At 40.0% G+C, this 20,079-nt stretch overlaps 1 protein-coding gene across 5 annotated transcripts in view; it reads right to left on the reverse strand.

The window, feature by feature from the left end:
• The window catches only part of CACNA2D3 (calcium voltage-gated channel auxiliary subunit alpha2delta 3), a 648,666-nt gene that overhangs the window by 496,728 nt on the left and 131,859 nt on the right, over positions 1-20,079 (reverse strand). For all 5 annotated transcript variants that reach the window (XM_072989633.2, XM_072989631.2, XM_072989630.2 and 2 more), the window contains exon 3: positions 5,278-5,394. In XM_072989633.2, the coding sequence (XP_072845734.2) occupies positions 5,278-5,394 (117 nt within the window). The remainder of the gene's footprint in view (positions 1-5,277; positions 5,395-20,079) is intronic.

The following is a 20,079-nucleotide window of genomic DNA, read 5'->3' on the forward strand; positions in this document are numbered from 1 at the left end:
ACATGAAATGAAATCCTTAATGTGAATTTTTGGTTTGTGATGATAAACAGTGCTTTAATCTCGGCATAAGGCAGCCTGTGAACAAAATTACTTCCATCACCTATGAACTGTTTTCTGCAGTTTTGGATTATGCAATAGGGTCTATCTCTCCTTTTAAAACAATCATTGCCAAGTCATCAAAAGCAATCTACTTGGAGATGACTTTCTAATTCCAAGGAATTGTTTCTGCCTTGAAGCTACTTTTCATTAAATGCTGCATTTGAAGTAAGGCATAGCTTATATGATTCACCAACGTACATTTCACATACATGCAGAACTGTTATACTGACATTTTGTTTGATAAACCAAATATCATTCCAGCAGCAGCTCTTTGCAGTCTGGATGACTGTTGTAAAAAGCACCTGTGGGGAGAAAAATGTTTATACACAATTGGCTGTGCTTACAAAATGCAAATACAGATATTCCTCTGTTTAGAAAAATGGGTCTCTATGTGTGGAATTTCATGATAAAAAGCTTTAATGTCCCTGTTTTCTCTTGATAAACCCTGCTGGTTTACTGATGCGTGAATGTGCTGAAACCAAATTACTGTACAATAGCAATTACTTTTCACAGTACACCTATAATGGGAATCAATGCTGCGGTGAACATCAGGTAGCCAGAAAAAAGGGCAAGAAGAGGGAGAAAAAACTAATGAAGGGGAAACCTTTCCTTCTTTACATTTTTCTGTATGGTTAAAGCACTAAAACTTTTTTCAAGTCTACTTGAAAAAAAATGTTTTTCCTATTTTTTTTTTGAGTTACCAGCATAAAAGTACCAGAACTCTGCATTAGTAGATTAAACAGTAGTGCTTAAAAATCTCTTCTGTATCAGAAAAAGGCTGAGAGAAATTTTTTATGGGAATATACTTAATTTGGGGCTTGAACTTTAGAAACCCTCTTCAACTCATTTATTTCTTTTATGTGCAGTTTTAAAAATGAAATGAGACAACCATTCTGGTCGCGGTCAGACAGATCACTGGGCCAAACTCAACATTATTTTCATTTGTAAGATACGAGCTTTTTAATTGACTATATAAAATTTGCCTCACAATTAGTGAAGAAAAAACAACACATGACCAGTAGAGATGGGCACGACTCAAGCTTGGAGGTAGGGGATACACCACACACAGCCGTTGAGTGGGCAGCTGACAGGGAAGGCAGGGAAGGGCAGTCTGAACTCTTGCCCATACTGGCTCATTACTGCAGAAGTAGAACCCCATGTGGTGTGCAACGACATGTGAGTGGGCTGGCCGATCGGGGGATGGGGGAAGGGGATACATGTCTTGCCATGTGGAGGCCTTCATATGAAGGCCATTTCTAATGACCAGTATTCAGACAAAAAAATTATCCTGGTGTAACTCCATCAGTGTAAATTGCAGCTGTAAATTGCTGCGAGTTAAGAAGTTGATTGTAAGCATTTGCTGTTTCACCCTGAGCCATGCATTTAGGTAAATTAGAGAACAGCTTTATTAAACAGACTTTTAGTGAGGAATATTTCATAGCATTGTACGATTGGAAGGAATACTAAGGACCATCTAGTATTCCATCTCCTGGCCAAAGCTAGAGCATCTCTGACAGGTGGTCATCCGATCTCTGTTTAAAAACCTTCAAGGAAGGAGAGAGCATCATTGTCCAAGGCAGTCTCTTCGACTGTCAAGAAGCTCTTACTGTCAAGAGGCTGTTCCTAATTTTTAGTGAAACAGTTCAACCACCACACGATGCTGACTCTCAAGATGAGGAAGCCAGATGAGAACTGAGAAGACCCAAGAAATGGGAAGGCCTGGAGCTCAGAACCAATTACATATTTGAAGCATCCCGGTGAAGGTGTATCTGGTGGGGCCCCTCCTCTATTAGGGTGACCAATCAGGCTACCTACAGTAGAAGCAACCACACTCTGAAGAGAGATCTAGCCATCCTTTTAATTTCCGACAATTCCAGCAAGGAATGCTAGTATGTGAAGATATATGAGAAATTGAAATTTTGGTTAGACCTAATGAAAACATTATCATAGGGGAAACATCAGCAGTGGAATCTGTCAACTACCCAAGGGCTCACGTACTGATATTCCTTCCCTAGACTACACTTCCCTACACCATCAAGTAAGTATATAACTAGTATTTGCAAACTTTCTCATCCTTTATGGGGGAAAAGGGTATTTTGCTGTATCAAGACATCCTGTAGAAAAAAAATGGCAAGAATGCAAGGATTTTTTTTAACTTTACCTTATCTTATTGCTGCTACACATGAATAAAGAAACTTGCAATTTCCTTTGACAAAAACCCCTAGCAGTCATTGAATGGCCTTACCTCTCAGCTTTGCAAACCACGCTAGCCTAGTTATTTACATCCACACATCGGTTCATAGCAAAAACAACCTAGAATGCATAGAACCAGATGGGGTTACCCATATAATACTGTAGTTTTTCAGTGAGAGAGTAAGGGGGATGGAACTTGTTCAATAACCAGGGGAAAATTTTGTTTGGTTCCTGTTTTAAAGTGAATTTACCAGAAATGTCCCTTCTGAACCAACACACAAAGTGAGAAAACAATTATTTGTCAGCATTTACAATTCTTCAAATTCAGTTGTGCAGTTTTCCCAATTAAAATCAGTTAAATAGCACACATACCAGGGAAATTTGTGTAAAGCATTAGAATCAATTAAATTATAATGCAATCCCCATTTTGGAGGGAAAGGCAACATGTAAATAAATAAAAATGAATAAACAGGAAATTGCATATGAACATTTATATATTAGGAGAAATGTACATCAAGAAGATATACAAATATTCTGTGGTCTTATAGAAAAAGACTAAAAAAACTGATGTGTGTACAGAGTAAGACAGACAAAAGATTTTAAAAATCAGAAAAAAAAATTACAGAACAAAAATTCATACTAATTTTCCATTGTTAAATATCAAAGTCATTTTCCTCCAGTCCTCTTTTCTACGTGCAGCATAACTGATAAGGTTTGCAAAACAAGTCTCTGTTAACTCTGTTATTTACATCACCATGACCAGTATGCGGTGTGTGGGTGTCAGCGTGGATGTGGGGGGGTTGAGTCTCCTTCTCAGGTATTTTTCACTCCATACAGGGCTGCCCTTGAAGACAATTTGGTAGCTAGTGGTACAACATGCAGCATCTTTCTGTGTTGCTATCCCCATTCTATAAAAGTGGTTCTCAAACTGGGGTCCCCAGATGTTCTTGGACTGCAGCTCCCAAGAATTCGGGCCAGCACAGCAAGTGGTGAAGGCTTCTGGGAACTGCAGTATAAAAACACCTGGGGACAACAGTTTAAGAACCACTGCTCTAGGAGTCCTGTGTCCCTGTGAAATATGACACTCCTGCAAGAATTCAAGGTGGGATTTAAGGGACAAATGTTTTGGTGGGTCTTTGGGTACTAGGAACTGCTAAGAACTAAAACGGTAAGCATTATTTTATACGTATGTATATAAGATAAATAGGGAATGTGGTGGCGCTGCGGGTTAAACCGCAGAAGCCTCTGTGCTGCAAGGTCAGAAGACCAGCCATCGTAAGATCGAATCCATGCGACAGAGTGAGCTCTCGTCACTTGTCCCAGCTCCTGGCAACCTAGCTGTTCAAAAGCATGTAAAAATGCGAGTAGATAAATAGGTACCACCTTGGTGGGAAGGTAATGGCGTTTCATGTCTAGTTGCACTGGCCATGTGAACACAGAAACTGTCTACGGACAAACACTGGCTCTACAGCTTGGAGACAGGGATGAGCACCGCCCCTTAGAGTCGGACACGACTGGACTAAATGTCAAGGGGGAAACCTTTACCTTTTATATAAGATAGAATTGTACAGGCTGTTGCTATATTTTATTGCATTAATGGTAAGTATTTTATTTTTGGGTATGTATGTATTGTTTTTGTATTCTGTGCCATTCTGGGTCTCTTTGGAGAGAAGAACAACTTATACATGGAAATAATAAATATATACATACACACAATACATTCAACAAATAGAAGTTATATATCCATCACTTCCCCTCCTCCACTAAGACAACTCCTCTAAGTCTCAACTGGGAAAAACCATGTACTCAGTTTTGTTGCTATTGCTTTCAAACAGGCAGATTCTAACATCTAATTCCAGACCAGTTTTCAAATACAGTAGCTTTGTTTTTTATGATGAATACTGATGATGAGCAGGTGAGGCAAAGGTTACAAGGTACACCCGCATTAGAGTAAGTAGAGAAAGTACAGCCATGAAGAAGGAAGGACATTTTTTGACTAGGTAGGATTTCATATCTCCATCACATGCTCACCACACACTGTCTGCCGAACATATGGCACTGATTTACAAATGTACTCCGGAGGAGGAATTTGGAAAACTGAGAGATAAAATAATGCATTAGCCAAGTATTTATATTTCAGTTATAACCATACAAAGCAATGGCCATAAATGGCATCATTCTTCAAAAGTCCTTCCACATATCTATTTCTATACCATCAGACTTTTAATTCTAGCATTGATATAATTACATAAAATGTAAAAATAATCTCCTACAAGATCTGAATGAAATGGTGTGATCAGCTTTTTTCCCCAGGGTGGTACTATTTAGAGGATGGGTGGGAGAAAATGATATGCACACACACATACTTGTATCAGTTTTGGGGTGGGGAGAAATTTCTTAGGATTTCCAGAACAGTTGTTGCTCACCTTATTTTATTTTTAAAAGATAGCTGAAGATTTGAAGAAGGGTCATTTTTTTTCTTGCCATTTACTTACTTACACAAAGACCCTTGTGCCACTTGTATTGATGTGGTAGCTTCTGACAAACCATATTTTGTGGAAAGTTTTGGAAACAATGCTGTGTAATATTGTGTCACACAACTCCCAAGGCATTCGTAGAGTAGTTGTATTTCAAGTTAAAAAGCAACAACTAATAAAATGGAGACTCCAGTGATCTGTCATGGTGTTAAAAAAAGGTAAGTCATAATCCATCAAAAATATTTAAGAGATATCCAAGGGGAATTCACAGTCTGAACAGAGGGGACACCCATAATTTTAGGGTGAGACGCTTCTCATTCAGACAACATGTCAGCTATAGGAAAATCATTTTCTTTTTTGAACTCAAAAAAGCACCAGGACCACCTTTCTTTCCCTTCTTCACCACCAAAAAGTAGTAGATCCACCATCCCCACCTGAATTTTGCAACAAGCAACGGTTTTTGAGAAATTTAGAGAAGGATTTTGATCCAATATTAAGTGCAACCTACCCGCACAGCTTCAGACTTTTTATGAAACATCTCCTCCATGCTCTTTGCTAACTTCTTCACGAGTTGCAGGCCATCAATTTCTTCTATGGTAACATCTTTCTCATATTCTTTATATTTCTGCAAGACAAAAAGAAGTTGCAAAATGGAACAGCAGAAGTGTGACTAGAGAATTACAACATTTTGGTGTGAAGCCCCTGTATAATTCACACAAGCATATTTTATATGAATGTATATGAATGAATTTCTAGGAGGTTCCCAAAATGGTAGCCCTCCACCCTGAAGGTCAATTGGGCATAGATTTATGGAAGCTAAAACTACAAGGAAATATTAAAAATATAAATCGATTCTTATTTTAATTAGCAAAGTGTGCTGCTTATATACCGCTCCATAGCACTTAAAGCACTCTCTGAGCAGTTTACAAGTTAATTATGCAGGCTACACATTGTCTCCCCCCACTGAGCTGGGTACTCATTTTGCCAACCTCAGAAGGATAGAAGGCTGAGTCAACCTTGAGCCAACTGGGTCGTGAGCACAGTTCTGGCTGCAGTACAGCAGTTTAACCATTGTGCCTCGAGGCTCCTACGGCAATTTGATATGCAACTGCAAAGAGAGCCATACGGTTAAATACTCACTCTTCACATAGTCTAAAATTAGCCCTGAAATTAAAAGGCGCCTTCTTCTTGGGAGGAAAGCGATGACAAATCTTGACAGCATCTTGAAAAGCAGAGACATCACCTTGCCAACAAAAGTCCGAATAGTCAAAGCTATGGTTTTTCCTGTCGTGATGTATGGAAGTGAGAGCTGGACCATAAAGAAAGCAGACCGCCGAAGAATTGATGCCTTTGAATTGTGGTGCTGGAGGAGGCTCTTGAGAATCCCCTGGACTGCAAGGAGAACAAACCTATCAGTTCTAAAGGAAATCAACCCTGAGTGCTCACTGGAAGGACAGATCCTGAAGCTGAGGCTCCAGTACTTTGGCCATCTAATGAGAAGAAAAGACTCCCTGGAAAAGACCCTGATGTTGGGAAAGTGTGATGGCAAGAGGAGAAGGGGACGACCGAGGATGAGATGGCTGGACAGTGTCTGCGAAGCAACCAACATGAACCTGACACAACTCCGGGAGGCGGTGGAGGACAGGAGGGCCTGGCGTGCTCTGGTCCATGGGGTCACGAAGAGTCGGACACGACTAAACGACTAAACACAAGATCTGACAGCCTTATCATTTTTCCAAAAATTTAAACTCTGCTATGTTAAATAATGAACTGAATTATTCCAGTTTCAGAGTTGTGAATCAGTAACTTTAAGAGAGTAAAGGAATTATTGCCACACACCAACTCCCCACACAAGTATCAACATGCATATAATATTCCCACAATTTGTGGGGAAATAACTGATAAATCAGGAAAAAAAACAGGATTGGCTCATAATAAAGTGTTAGTAAGACTAATGAAGAAGTCTTAAGAAGATACCAGGGATATTTATGCTGGCTTGTGAGAGTATATTAGGAAGAATTAATAGCAGCATATACAAAGGGGAGTAGAGAGCTGGAATTAATGGAAAGAGCTTCTCAGCTTGATAAAAGATGATGACTATTTGGGGCAGAAACAATAACGGTGAAGAGGTTTTGGAAAACAAAATATGGATTAGTCTCGGATGGTAAAGAGGAGTAATTATGGCAGTTCCCATCAAAGAGTTCACTGAAAAACACTTTGAACCTGCTCAGAATGAGAGTTCTGCTCTCCAGCAGCTAGAGTTCAAGGTCACAAAAGCCTTCCTGTGCCACTTTCTTGTGCCAACCAGTTACCTGGTCTTAACTGAATGGGGTGCCTCTGTGTGAGGTTCTGTCAGACTGGAATGGCTTTGATTATGGCCTGGTGGCATTCTCTTGCCTGAAGATCAGTGTAGCTAAGTAAAAAGAGGCAAGTGACAACGTGGTGAATTGGCCATAGTGATGTTTATGGATTTCAATGGCTTCCCTGTGCAGTCTAACATAATGATTCAGCTGAACATGCCCTAAAACAAGCTGGACATGAAATTCTATTTCAAAATACTGTACTAAAGTACTGGACAACACCAGCAATCATTATGTTAGACTGCACAGGGAACACATTGAAATCCATAAACATCAACAGAACTTCAACAAAAAGGAAGAAGGCCTAAAACTAAACAAGGCCTGGCTTCCAATACTGAATAATACAGCCTGCAAAAGGTCAGTGAACTCTACCCAGCCACAATGACTAGGGATCATTGCACAAAAAAGACCAGCTAAGAACACCCATCAATCACAGTGACAGATAATCTCTCTCCCCCTTATCACAACAAAAAACACGCTGATCACCCTATCTCCTGAAAAGGACAAAAGCTGTTCCCACAGCTATAAATACTCAACTATCCAACAAACAGCAACAGAGCATGGACAGGGTTCCTAGTCCAGTCCTATGAAGATGCCGGCCACAGACACTGGCGAAATGTCACGAAGAACAACCTTCAGGACACGGCCAAAGAGCCCGAAAAACCCACAGCAATCATCAGATCCTAGCCGTAAAACCCTTCGAGAATACAATTCAACTTTCACTTTCTTATTTTTTACTGCTATCAATGTTTAGAGGTACTCAGCTCCAGTTGCTTCCATAACTGATTAGTATTTTGAATAGCACTAAGAAAGACTCTTGTCTGAAGCCCTGGAGAATTTCTGTCAACTTAAGAAGTACTGAGTTTGAAAGAACTATGTTCTAACTTGGTATAAAGTCACTTCTTATCCTATACTCAACTCTGCCACTAATTACTTTTTCCCACTTTCTTTATATTCCATTTTTAAATGTTACAGTTTTACTGACCTTATCAAAAAATAATGATACTGTATTTTCTAAAGATATCTGGCTTAATGCTGTTCTTGCAGGCTTTCCATTATGTTTTATTTCTTTTACATGCATCAAAAGGAGAGCTAGATGCATAACAAGAGCAGAGCATTTAACCAGTTTCTAAATCAAACCAAATCTCAAACCTGACCACATGACTGGAACAGCCAAATTAAGAAGACTCTTTTATAAAATAGAAAAACTAAACCATCTTGGATTATTTTAATGGGGAGTACTTTTCCCTCCACCTGTCCATTTACTTTGGAGGTTTAGGCTATTTCTCCTTCAATTTGTGTGCAATTTGTCATCATTGCCAAATAAATAGGAGGCTTTCTCTTCAGCCCTTTGATCATATTGTCTAAGATTGTTTTCAGATCTTAGACCAATAATACCTATCGCAGTGAGTTCAAGAATGCACTTATTCAGTTTGTATTCATCAATGTGTTTCTAGCCAGTCATAGCATTATTCAAGGAAGAGGAACCTGCAGCTAATTATCAACTCTTACTAAGGGTGCTCTTGTTTTGTATTTCAGACATACATGCATTTATTTTGCTCTATTCCCCAGCCTGTGTTTCTTTACTGTCCCTTTTCAACCACATTTTGGAAAAGTTACAATTTTGGAACATGCTGCTTGCAGTGTTCTGAGAGACACTGCCAAACTACAAGTATAAACTGTTACTAGTATGAATTACGTCTGCCTTCCCTTTTGAATAGGAAACTGCATTGAAAGTATGTGCCAAATTCCCTCAACTATTTTTGGAACTCTAGTGATTGGGCACATATGAAGAATTTTCTACTAATTACAGCAAGCGTCTGCACAACACTGGGTTCCAATTGGTTCTGAACTGCCATGAAAAAAAACTATGTTCTCTTGACAGATTCCTACACAGTCCATTTATCTATTTAGTAACAGCTGCATGCCACAAAATGGACCGATTTCTGACATAAAATGAGATTAAAATAGGTGTATGGAGAAAAATATGAACACAAAAGCAAATGAATCTCTTCAGCAGAAAACAAAAAATGTAACAACTAAAAAACTGCTATAGGTATTAGCAGTTTTCATGGAATTTGAATAAAATGCATCATATATCTATTTTAATAAAACATGAATAATTCTTACACAGTACAGATAGATTTCTGAGTTATGCACTTTTAGCAGCACCATTTCAAAATCAGTAGAAGTGGAGATATAGGGTGACAGAAATTTTTCTATCAGAGCAAGTAGCTTAGAGGTATGCTTAGAGGTATGCCTTGCCTTGTCCAGCAGGACAAGGCAAGGCAGCTCAGAAAGGATCTAGTAGAAGTCAGGAGCATCTCAACAATCAAGAGCTGGTGCTCTTTAGTTGGGAGACTAAAGAGCATCAGCAGATTTATTGGGGTTGTGAGGGTCAACTGGAGCCCCGTGGACCATGGTGTAACTGATCACCACCAGACTGAAAGGTGCATGACCTCTCTGCAGCTCTGGTATTGTTCTGCCTGGTACATGGCAGGATAGAGGAGAGCATGCATGCAGAAGCTGTTGCTTTACTCTATGGAAGAATCCAGTTTCTTGAATCTTCTTGTCTTTCAAAATGCAAGCATCCCTAATTTCCAAAATACTATGACTTTTGGACTGACTTGTTTGTTCAATTTTTAGGTCAGTTTGTCTCTTTTTTTTGTACGATTAATAGAGGGAATCATCCAACAGTGCCTAAGCACCCTTCCAGTCAGGCAATAGGAGCACCCTTTCCTCCCTACATGTCAATCCTCCCAACTCCTACATCTGTTTTCTCAACCCTCTGATTACTGATTTGAAGAAGTGCCAAGGGAAGAAACATTCATTTTGCCAGCTAAGTCCATTCATTGGGTGGGCAGATACATTTGTACACCTTCTGCACTAAGAATGTGTTTTTTTGTTATATATTTGTAACCAGTGGTTCTTCTGCACTAAGAATGTGTCTTTATAACACTCCAGGTAAGTCTTCACTATGTAGATGCATTACAATTCCTGAAGAGAGGAAGACATAATCAAGTGCAGCAGTAAGTAACTAGTTAAAAAATAATGAAAGCCTACAACTGTAGGTTATACCAGAATCTGTTTGTATTCTGCAAGAGAATATATCTGTGTGTCTAGAAGAACAAGGATCTACAGTCTTTCAATTTGCTGCTTTACAAGAAACATTCAAAACACCAATGCCTTTTGTTAACACAATCAGCATGTGGCAAAGTACCCGGCAAAGTCCAAGAACATTTATCATTTTAGAAAGAAAACCCACCCAACAAAAACTGCACATTAATTCTACAGCATTTATTTTGCCAAATCATTTCACAGAAGCACAATGGAAAGAGAAACACTACTTCACTGTCAGTTTATTTCCACTGCCACTCCTGCAGCAGCAAGACTGTTGAGAGGGAAGGCTTCTGACTTTCCTGTAATTATGGCTATTAGGGATAGGCCTTTTGTGTTTTAATGAAAGGCAAGAGACATGAAAGAGATTGTCTTTCTCTCCTCTGAAACATGAATGATCCATATTAATAAAAGAGGGGCACATGGAAGTTTCATTTCCATTCATTGAACCATACTTTCACCCTTGGTCTGCCAAATTCCCAGGAATTTTTTTCTTCCAATAGTATTGCAAGAGGTTCTGTCAAAAGTTATTTAATTTACTCTATTTGGTTATGTATTAATTTATTTTTATTGTATTTAAATATTGTTCCTGATACTTTTGTTAGCTGCCCAGAGTGGCCTTATTGCCTGATTGTGTGGGATATAAATTTAATAAATAAACCTATTGCATCTAGGTTTTGGACCTTGCCACAGTGCCTAGACAGAGCTGCACATTTGTCAATTCCAAATTTCATTTGGATATCTTCCCTAACTATTTGCACTGTGTTTAGCCGTGACTCTATCTCTGTGGAACTTTTCTCATATAGTTTTAGGTCATCCACGTATAACAGATGATTGATTTTTCCTGCTTGTTCTGAAATATGGTAGCCCAATCCAGTTTTATTTAAAATTATTGACATGGGGATTAGTGAGATGTTAAGCAGCAGTGGTGACAAAGAATACACCTGAAATATTCCTCTTCTGATGCTAACTTCCCCAATGTCTTCACCATGGGCTATTAAGACAAGTTTCCATTTTCCCATGTTTTTCTTGAGGAAATTTTGAATATTTTTACTACTCCGAAAAATGCTTAGGCAAGTGTTAATTCAGCTGTGTGTGGATGAATCAAATGCCTTTTTATAGTCTATAAAGGCCATGTTAAGATTGGTTTTTCTTGCATTCTTTAGTATCATTTTATCAATAAGCAGCTGATCTTTCATGCCTCTTTACTTTTTAAAGTTTCCTTTCTGTTCAGTTGGTTATAGGAAGTTTTCAATTAAATAATTATGTATTGATCTTGCAGGTACTCCTCTGAGGAGCTAGAACATTGTTGGAAGGCATGTAATTGGTCAATAATTAATGGGTCCATTGCCCTTTTAAATATCTTTTATTATCTGAAATGTGTGGTCTGTTGGAATCTCATCTTCAATTGTAGAATTTTGAAGCAAGTGATTAAATTGCACTGCTATACCTTGATGAAGACTTGTTATATGTTTTAATCAAAATCCGTGCAGCTCATCTGAACCAGATGCACTCCAATTTTTCACAGCCTTTACTTGCCACTTAATCATTTCAGTTGTTATTACAATATAATCCGTATGTTTACCCAGAGTTTCTTTTAAAATGTATTTAATTCATGAGGTATTTTTTGTTATGTCTAGTTGGGCTTTTCCACATTTTTTCCCAAAATTTTAGAGCATCACCTTTACACGGGCTTAATTCCTGTTGCTGTGCATTTTCTCCTAGTGATGTATAGACTAATTGTTGGTTATTCTGAAATTATGTGTTTTCTCTATATTGTTTCAAGTATTCATTATATCTTCCGATTTCCTTTGCTGTAGCTGTTAACCATTGTTTTAATTCTTCCATTGCTTCAACACTTGTTTTCAGTCTGGCTTTTATGTTTTCATTTCTAAGTTTTGAATCTTTCAAGTTTTTTAAGTTGCTAATGTCTGAACATAATTGGTTTATTTTTCTTTCCAGCTAAATTTTCCATTTTGGAGTGCCAGGAGTTTTCTGGCTTTTTTTGCGGCTTTTAATCAAGTTTCATGGTTATTATGGTAGCTGCGCTATACATGAGCTGGTTTGTTTCCTTTAGCATGTTGGTTGGAATTATTCTAATGGCTACATTTGTATCAGTAGATCTTTTACTGGTTTACTTTGTAATTGGCACAAAGTGGGGAGCCTTTGTCTTTCTGAGTTCTGGGTAATACAGGTTACTATCCCCCCCCCCCAGTGATGTCTGCCATTCTGTCAACTCATAATTTCTGGGTTGTTCCAAAAGTTTTTCCTCTATTGATACATTTTCTTCTACTATTGCATCTATCTCTACCCTCCATTCGTTTTCCATAGTATGGTCATTGTTCTGTGTTGATTTTCCTTTTGCCACTTTTTCTAGTTTTTGCAATTCAAGGTTTAAAAACACTTTAGTCTAGATGATAAACCTTTAGTCTAGATGATAAACCTATAATAATAATAATAATAATAATAATAATAATAATAATAATAATAATAATAATAATAATAATAATAATAATAATAATAATAATAATAATAATAATAAAAAAAATGCAAAAAGACAAAAAACAAACCTTAAGAATGCCAAAAACAAAAACAAAAAACAAACCTTAACATGGCCTGGATAGACTATAAAAAGGCATTTGTTTCACTGTGATATTTCAGAAGAAGCAGGAAAGAAGTGGGGGCCAGAGGAGACGTGAGTGTGCAACTCATGGTTTGGTGTGATAGGTGAGTCAGCAAACTGTCTCTGTTCAGCTTAATGTGGCATTAATGTATCATCAGTGACCCAATTTGGCACAGAAGAGTTGGCAGAAATTTATTGCAAAACTTAATGGGCTTCTCTAAAGTCTTTAATTCTATATTTGCCGTGTACTGGCAATCAAACATAATCAATAAATGAGTCTGCTAAGTCATAATAAGCTTAAAATTAATACAATGTGCAGCTCTTAATATGGTTTCTTTCTGTTCAGAGCCAAAAGCTTTGTCAACAAGCTTGGAGCCCTGTCAAAATGAATTTATTAGAACTAAGCAATAAGTGGAACATACCATGGATTCCTTATGTCCTTTTAGAATACAAGAAAACTTATATTCTCTAGAAACCTCAGATTGGTATGTCTGGGAAATACGCCATTCTGTCATTACAACAACCCTGTGCAGTATAAATTAGGATGTGAAGGTGAGCGATTGGCCAAAGTCATACACCAACTTTTGTAATTGAACAAAAATTTTCCTAATGCAAATTGAACATACAAGCTACTCTACTATGCTATCTTTCTGAATGTATGTGTAAACAATCTGATTCCAGATTGGTGCTGTAATTTATTTATTTGCTTATTTGATTTATATACTGCCCCATTAATGCACACATTACTCTGGGAGGTTTAAAAGTTTAAACAAAATCCCCAAAATCCCACATGACAATACATCAGACAATTTGGCAACTTACAAAATCATACAAAAAAGAAAAGAGAGGAACATTTTTAAAAAATGAAATATTAATATTAGCATCTGGGAGGCTCAGTTGTAGAAGGCAGCTTTGAATAGTTTTGTTTTCCACAATTTCCTGAACATAAGGAAGGAAGGAGATTGTTATATCTCCATTGGTAACCTATTCCTGAGATTGGGGGCCACCACTGACAAAGCCCACTTCCTTGTCTTCACTTTTCTGGCCTCTCACTGGGTGGCCACTTTTAGCAAGATGGATTGAGAAGAGTAGGTGAAATGGGTAACTGATTTCTGGGAGAGTCTCCCAAGAAGTATTGAGTCCTAAAGCATCAAGGACTTTATAGGTTATAAACAGCACCTTGTATTCAGCATAGAAATGGACAGCGATTCAACGACAACACACCAAGACTGGGGTTATATGATCGAATTTACTAATCCCAGAAATCAGCCTGGCTGCCATATTTTGGATCTGCTGAAGTTTCTATACTATTTTAAGAGGCACCCTATGCAGAGAGGTTTATACCAGTCTGTTTTTGAGACTACCAATGTGTGAACCGCTGTTACTAGGAATTTATTATCCAGGTAGGGGTGCAACTGAGCAACAAGGTTGATAAAAGGCACTCATGGCCACAGCTAATTTTTGAGTCTCCACAGAGAGTACCAGGTAGGAGTACCCCCAAGCTACAGACCCAATCATTCAATGGGAGTGTGACTCCATCAAAGCCAGGTGACTTACCCTCTAACCAGTCCAACAATTCTCCTACTAGTAGGAACTCTATCTTATCTGGACTCCGTTTCAGTTTCTTGGGTCTAGCTTATCTGCAGGCTACATGTTGCCCATTCCATGCACTATCCATCCTGCACTCAAAAGCAAATGCTGAATCATGTATAGAACCAAATGAATGACTGTGTTAAAATTAAAAGCCAAGTTAGAGTGTAGAGCATACATTTTCACCAGTTCAAACAAAAAGTAGCTCAGTTTTTAAAGAAAGCATTTCCTAATTTGGCTCTGACAGCACTTATCCTCTACTATTCCCAAGTCAAGGGTCATATATACTGATCCAATAGTATATCTTAAAAAGTAGAGCCAGTCAACAATTCTAAGCATCATTTTCATTCTCCGTGATACAGAATTAGTAAAGTGTGACTACATTTATTTTAGAAGCATTTTGCTGTAGACCAGTGATCAATGCCAGACGGCGCTCAAGCACATGTACAGCATCACCTGCAGATGAAAAAAAAATGAGAGATAGAGCTGCATGTCATCAGCATATTGGTGACAGTGAACCTCAGTGGCATCATGTAGATGTTTAAAAGAATTGGGGAGATGATTAACTCCTACAATCCCATAGGAGAGGTCCCAAGGAGTGAAGACAGCATTTCCAAACTGGCATTGGCTATCCAAGAAGGGCCAGAGCCAGCAGAGAATGGATCCTCCAATCCCTAAACTAAATAATATTCCCAGAAGAATCATAGAACCATGAAGTTGGAAGGCGCCTATAAGGCCATTGATTCCAGTCCCCTGCTCAGTGGAGGAATACAAATCAAAGGATATCTGCCAAGTGGTTGTCTAAATTTCTCTTGAATGCCTCCAGTGTTAGTGGATGGTCAACCGGGAGCTCTGGACTGACTGGAAGGGACAGTGGAGCCAGCACTGGACATGTGAGTGGACGGTCTGGCTCCAGAGGGCCAGACCCTTGTTACGTCCAGCTGTGCGTGGGTATTCATATTCATATACGAATATGAATACTCCCATCTCTACTGACCACATCTTGAGGGAATTGGCTCCCATACTATACTCCTCATAAGGCTTGATTTCCAGCCCCCTGATTATCCTTGTTGCTCTCCTCTGAACTTGTTCCAGTTTGTTGGAATCCTTCTTGAAATATGGTGTCCAGAACTGGACACAGTACTCAAGATGAGACCTAACCAGTGCCAAATACAGAGGGATGGGATGGGATTTGCAGACTATACTTCTGTTAATGTGGCCTAAAATAGCATCTGCCAATTTTGTAGCCACATCACACTGAGAGTTCTTCGGCCAATTCCTTCAATACTCTTAGATGCAGTTCATGTGGCCCTGGAGATTTGAACTGTGGTTGATGGTATCAAAGACAGATGGATCCACAGACATATCCAGAAGGACCAATGGAGTTACACCCTCCATGATCGCCTCCCTTAGGAGATTTTTTTTTGCAGGGCCACCTACGGTGTTTCAATATCATGCCGTGGCCTAAACCGACTGGAATGGATTCAGACTATCTGTTTCTTCCAAAAAACCTCCAAATGATCAGCCACCACCTTCTCAATTAACTTGCCCAAAAATGGGAGATGGGTCTATAGTTCAAATAATCTATTATCAAATTAGTTTTTTTTAAAGAATGGACTTTATTATAGTTTACTTTAAACAGGAAGGCAAATGACCTTCCTGAAGAGAGGTGCCGATAGCATGTGGGGCCCATTCTACTGTAGTAATCCCTGACAGAGTTCAGTTTCCAAGATGGGCAATGATCTAAGACAGAAGTCATAACTTTACAGTGTGGAAGTGCCTTGTCAACATCCTCAGGCCTTACTAGCATAAACTGATTCCCAGCTGTAATGTGGGAACAAGAAATGCTTATCTCCTTCCTAAAATGATTTTTTCTGTTGTAAGTAGAAAAAAAAATTCCCATGACAGAACACAGACATTTAAGTGTCCCAATAAAGCAATGCTGTAATGCTTTAGGGTTATATGAAAGTGAAACCATTTTACTTTCCAATTATTTTTCTGTATTTTAATCTTATGAGAATGACCTAGAAAATGACCTATTAATTATAGAGGGCCACATGTTCTAGCCTTCTTTCACAAACGGAAGAAGCATCTCCAAGAAGCTGGGGGGGGGGGAGAGAGAGAAATGGGCGCAAAGGGTACTACTTCTCCCCCCTGCCCTGTTATATTAGCAGTGAAACAACGTGACACATTTGCAAGGAACACTCAAGGGAGCTGATTCAAAGTTCTTCTGTTAAATACTTATTCAGGTTACAAACTTTTTCATTATATATATATGCAGGGGCAAAGTCTGCATGTACTGCTTTCTGCAGGGCACTGCAGAGCTTAGGAGTAATGGGTTCCTCTTGTTCGTTCGTTCGTTCGTTCGTTCGTTCGTTCGTTCGTTCGTTCGTTCGTTCGTTCGTTCGTTCGTTCCTTCCTTCCTTCCTTCCTTCCTTCCTTCCTTCCTTCCTTCCTTCATTCCTTCCTTCATTCATTCATTCATTCCACTTTTATACTGCTTTGTTCCCAGCAAAGAGCCTTGCTGTAACTGCAACTTTTTAAAAAATAACACCTCTGATGATGTAAATGTACTTTTTGCTACTTCTCCAGTTCTAGGGATACAGCCTCATTAAATTATGGAGGTGGAATACTATGTGGTTCAAGTAAATCTTTAGAACTAGTGTCAAAAAAGAGAGGTTACTTACCTGTAACCATGGTTCTTCAAGTGGTCATCTGTGAATTCACACAAAAGGGTTAACCCAGTGCCAGCGTTGGTCCTCTCGGAACATTCTCGAGCTTTAAGAGAAAAGTAACTAAGTTTAAGGCTGCCTATACCACGCATACTCTGCCCGCCCCAGCCTCAGTTCCATTTATCCGCCACAGGTACCTGAGCATGAGCTAGATACAGCCAGTGACAGATAGAGGGGAGGCAGGGGGAGGGATTGTGTGAATTCACAGATGACCACTTGAAGAACCATGGGGTAAGTAACCTCTCTTTCTTCATCGTGGTCTTTTGTGAATGCGCACAAAAGGGTGATTAGCATGCTTACTCACCGGATGGTGGGCTGTCATTGGAGGACAGACGTCAACACCACTCTCCCGAAACTTGTCTCCTTCTTGGCCCTCAAGTCTAGTGTGTAGTGAGTGATGAAGGTGGAGACATTAGACCAAGTGGCAGACCTGCAGATGTCAGGCACATCAATGCCACGTAGTAGGGCAGTAGAAGAAGCTATGGCTCTGGTGGAATGAGCCCGAAGTCCTTCAGGTGGAGTCTTACTCTGAAGCTCATAAGCAAGTGAAATCATGGAGACAAGCCATCTGGAGAGCGTTGAAGACGATGCTGGGAGACCTTTCTTTTTCCCAAAATAGCAGAGGAAAAGTCTATTGGATGACCTAAAGTCCTTGGTTCTAGAAACATAGAAGGCCAGAGCCCTCCTGACATCCAGAGTGTGGAGCATGCGCTCGGTGTCATTGGTAGGTTCAGAGGACAGAGTGGGAAGCAGCAAAGGCTGCTTGAAGTGAAAGTCCGAGACAACTTTTGGGAGAAAAGAGACATCAGGGTGTAACAGTACTTTATCCCTGAAAAACTGTAAGAAAGGTTGATCAGAACAAAGGGTAGCAAGTTCGCTCGCTCGTCTGGCAGAAGTGATGGCCACAAGAAATAACGACTTCAAAGATGACATCTTAAGGTCACACGTAGCCATAGGCTCAAAAGGAGGACGGGTAAGTGCATGCAACACTAACTGAAGAGACCACTGCAGAACTGGTGGTCGAACTGGAGGCTTTAACTGTAGGATGGGAGAACAAGTAGGATAAAGTTGAATCCTTAGGCTGAAAGGAGATGATCACAGCTAGGTAAACTTTAATAGTGGACAGAGATAACTTGAAATCAAACAAACAATGCAAGTACTGTAACAAAGTACTGTAGAAAGAGATACAGGGGATGGTACAAGACCCCTGGCTTCAGTAAATTTTAGAAAATTTTTCCACTTATTACTGTAGAGTAGTGAAGTAGACAGCTTTTTGGTCTACTTCAATCTACTTCAATCTAACACCTCCTTGATCTCGGGAAGATCCTCCACGCCGTTAGATGCAGTGTCTCCACATCTGGATGGAACACTCTGCCTGCATCCTGTGTCAAGAGATTGGATAATGTTGGCAGTCTCTTGAACTCTGAGGACATCCTCATCAACGTTGGAAACCATACTTGCCGAGGTCAGTATGGTGCTATGAAGATCGCCCCCACAGGTGAGTAACGAAGCCTCACTAGAGACCTCTGTATTAAAGGAAGAGCAGGAAACATGTAGAGGAGTCCTTGATTCCACGGGATCATGAATGCATCCCCTAAAGAGTCCTTGCCTAGGCTGGCTCTGGATGCATACTTGATGCACTTCGCATTGTGATGAGAGGCGAAGATGTCTACAGTTAGAGTCCCCCATAAGTGACAGAGCTCGTGGAACACTTTGGTGCTCAGTTCCCACTCGTGTGTCTGACGTGTGAGATGGCTCAGCTGGTCTGCCAACACATTTCTCTGTCGTGGACACATGTATCGCTACAGGAAAGACATGGTGCTGGTAGCACCACTCCCAAGCGTGAATGGCAAGGTATAGCAGCGATCCTGAGCGTGTCCCTCCTTGTCTGTTGATATAGTACATGGTCGTGGTGTTGTCTGTCACTACTTGAACACCACGACCCTGCACCATGGGAAGGAAAGCTCTGAAGGCCTTGATGACCGCTATGATCTCCAGATGGTTTATGTGGAGGTTTCGTTCTTGTGCAGACCAAAGAGCATGAACCTTGTGCTGTCCGCAGTGCGCTCCCCATCCTGTCGGACTGGCATCTGTTGTCACTTGTACGGTGAGCCGAAGCAGTTGAAACGGTTTGCCTATCTGCAAGTGTGGGGGATAATGCCACCACTGGAGTTGTGTTACAAGCTCCAGAGTTACACGAAGGCATTTCCTCTGGCTGTCTCTCATGGGATTGAAGAGTGCCAGGATCCATGACTGTAGGGACCGCAGCTTGAAGCATGCATGGGCCAAGGCTGGAGTGGTGGAGGCCATGAGGCCTAACAGTTGTTGAACATGTTTTGCTCTCACACGGGCCCCTGGCCGAAACTTTTTGAGAGCCCTGTGAATCTTCTGAATCCGGTCTTTGGGTAGAAAAATCTGCCCTCTGGTAGCATCTAGTCGTGCTCCGATGTAATGCACTACCTTGGAACGTTTGACATGTGACTTTTTCATGTTGATGGTGAGGCCTAATTTTGGGAGCAACTGCAGAATAAATTTTGTGTCTTTCAAAGCCTGAGTCTTGGATGGAGAGACTACCAGCCAATCGTCTATGTAAGGGTAGACGTGGATGCCGTTGAGGTGTAGGTAAGCTGCTGCAGGTGCCATGACCTTTGTGAATGTCCTGGGAGCTGTTGAAAGTCTGAAAGGCAAAGCCAGGAATTGATAAATTGTTCCCTGGAAGATGAACCGAAGGAACATGCAATGATCTGGATGGATGGTCACATGGAAGTATGCATCCTCCAGATCCACCACCACAAACCAATTGTTTTTCTTTAACAGGGGCAGGATGGACTCCAAGGTCACCATCTGGAAGCGTCTTGGATGTAGGTAAGTGTTTAGGATTTTTAAGT

The sequence above is a fragment of the Pogona vitticeps genome, chromosome 2 (assembly GCF_051106095.1).
Source record: "Pogona vitticeps strain Pit_001003342236 chromosome 2, PviZW2.1, whole genome shotgun sequence".
Taxonomy (NCBI): domain Eukaryota; kingdom Metazoa; phylum Chordata; class Lepidosauria; order Squamata; family Agamidae; genus Pogona; species Pogona vitticeps.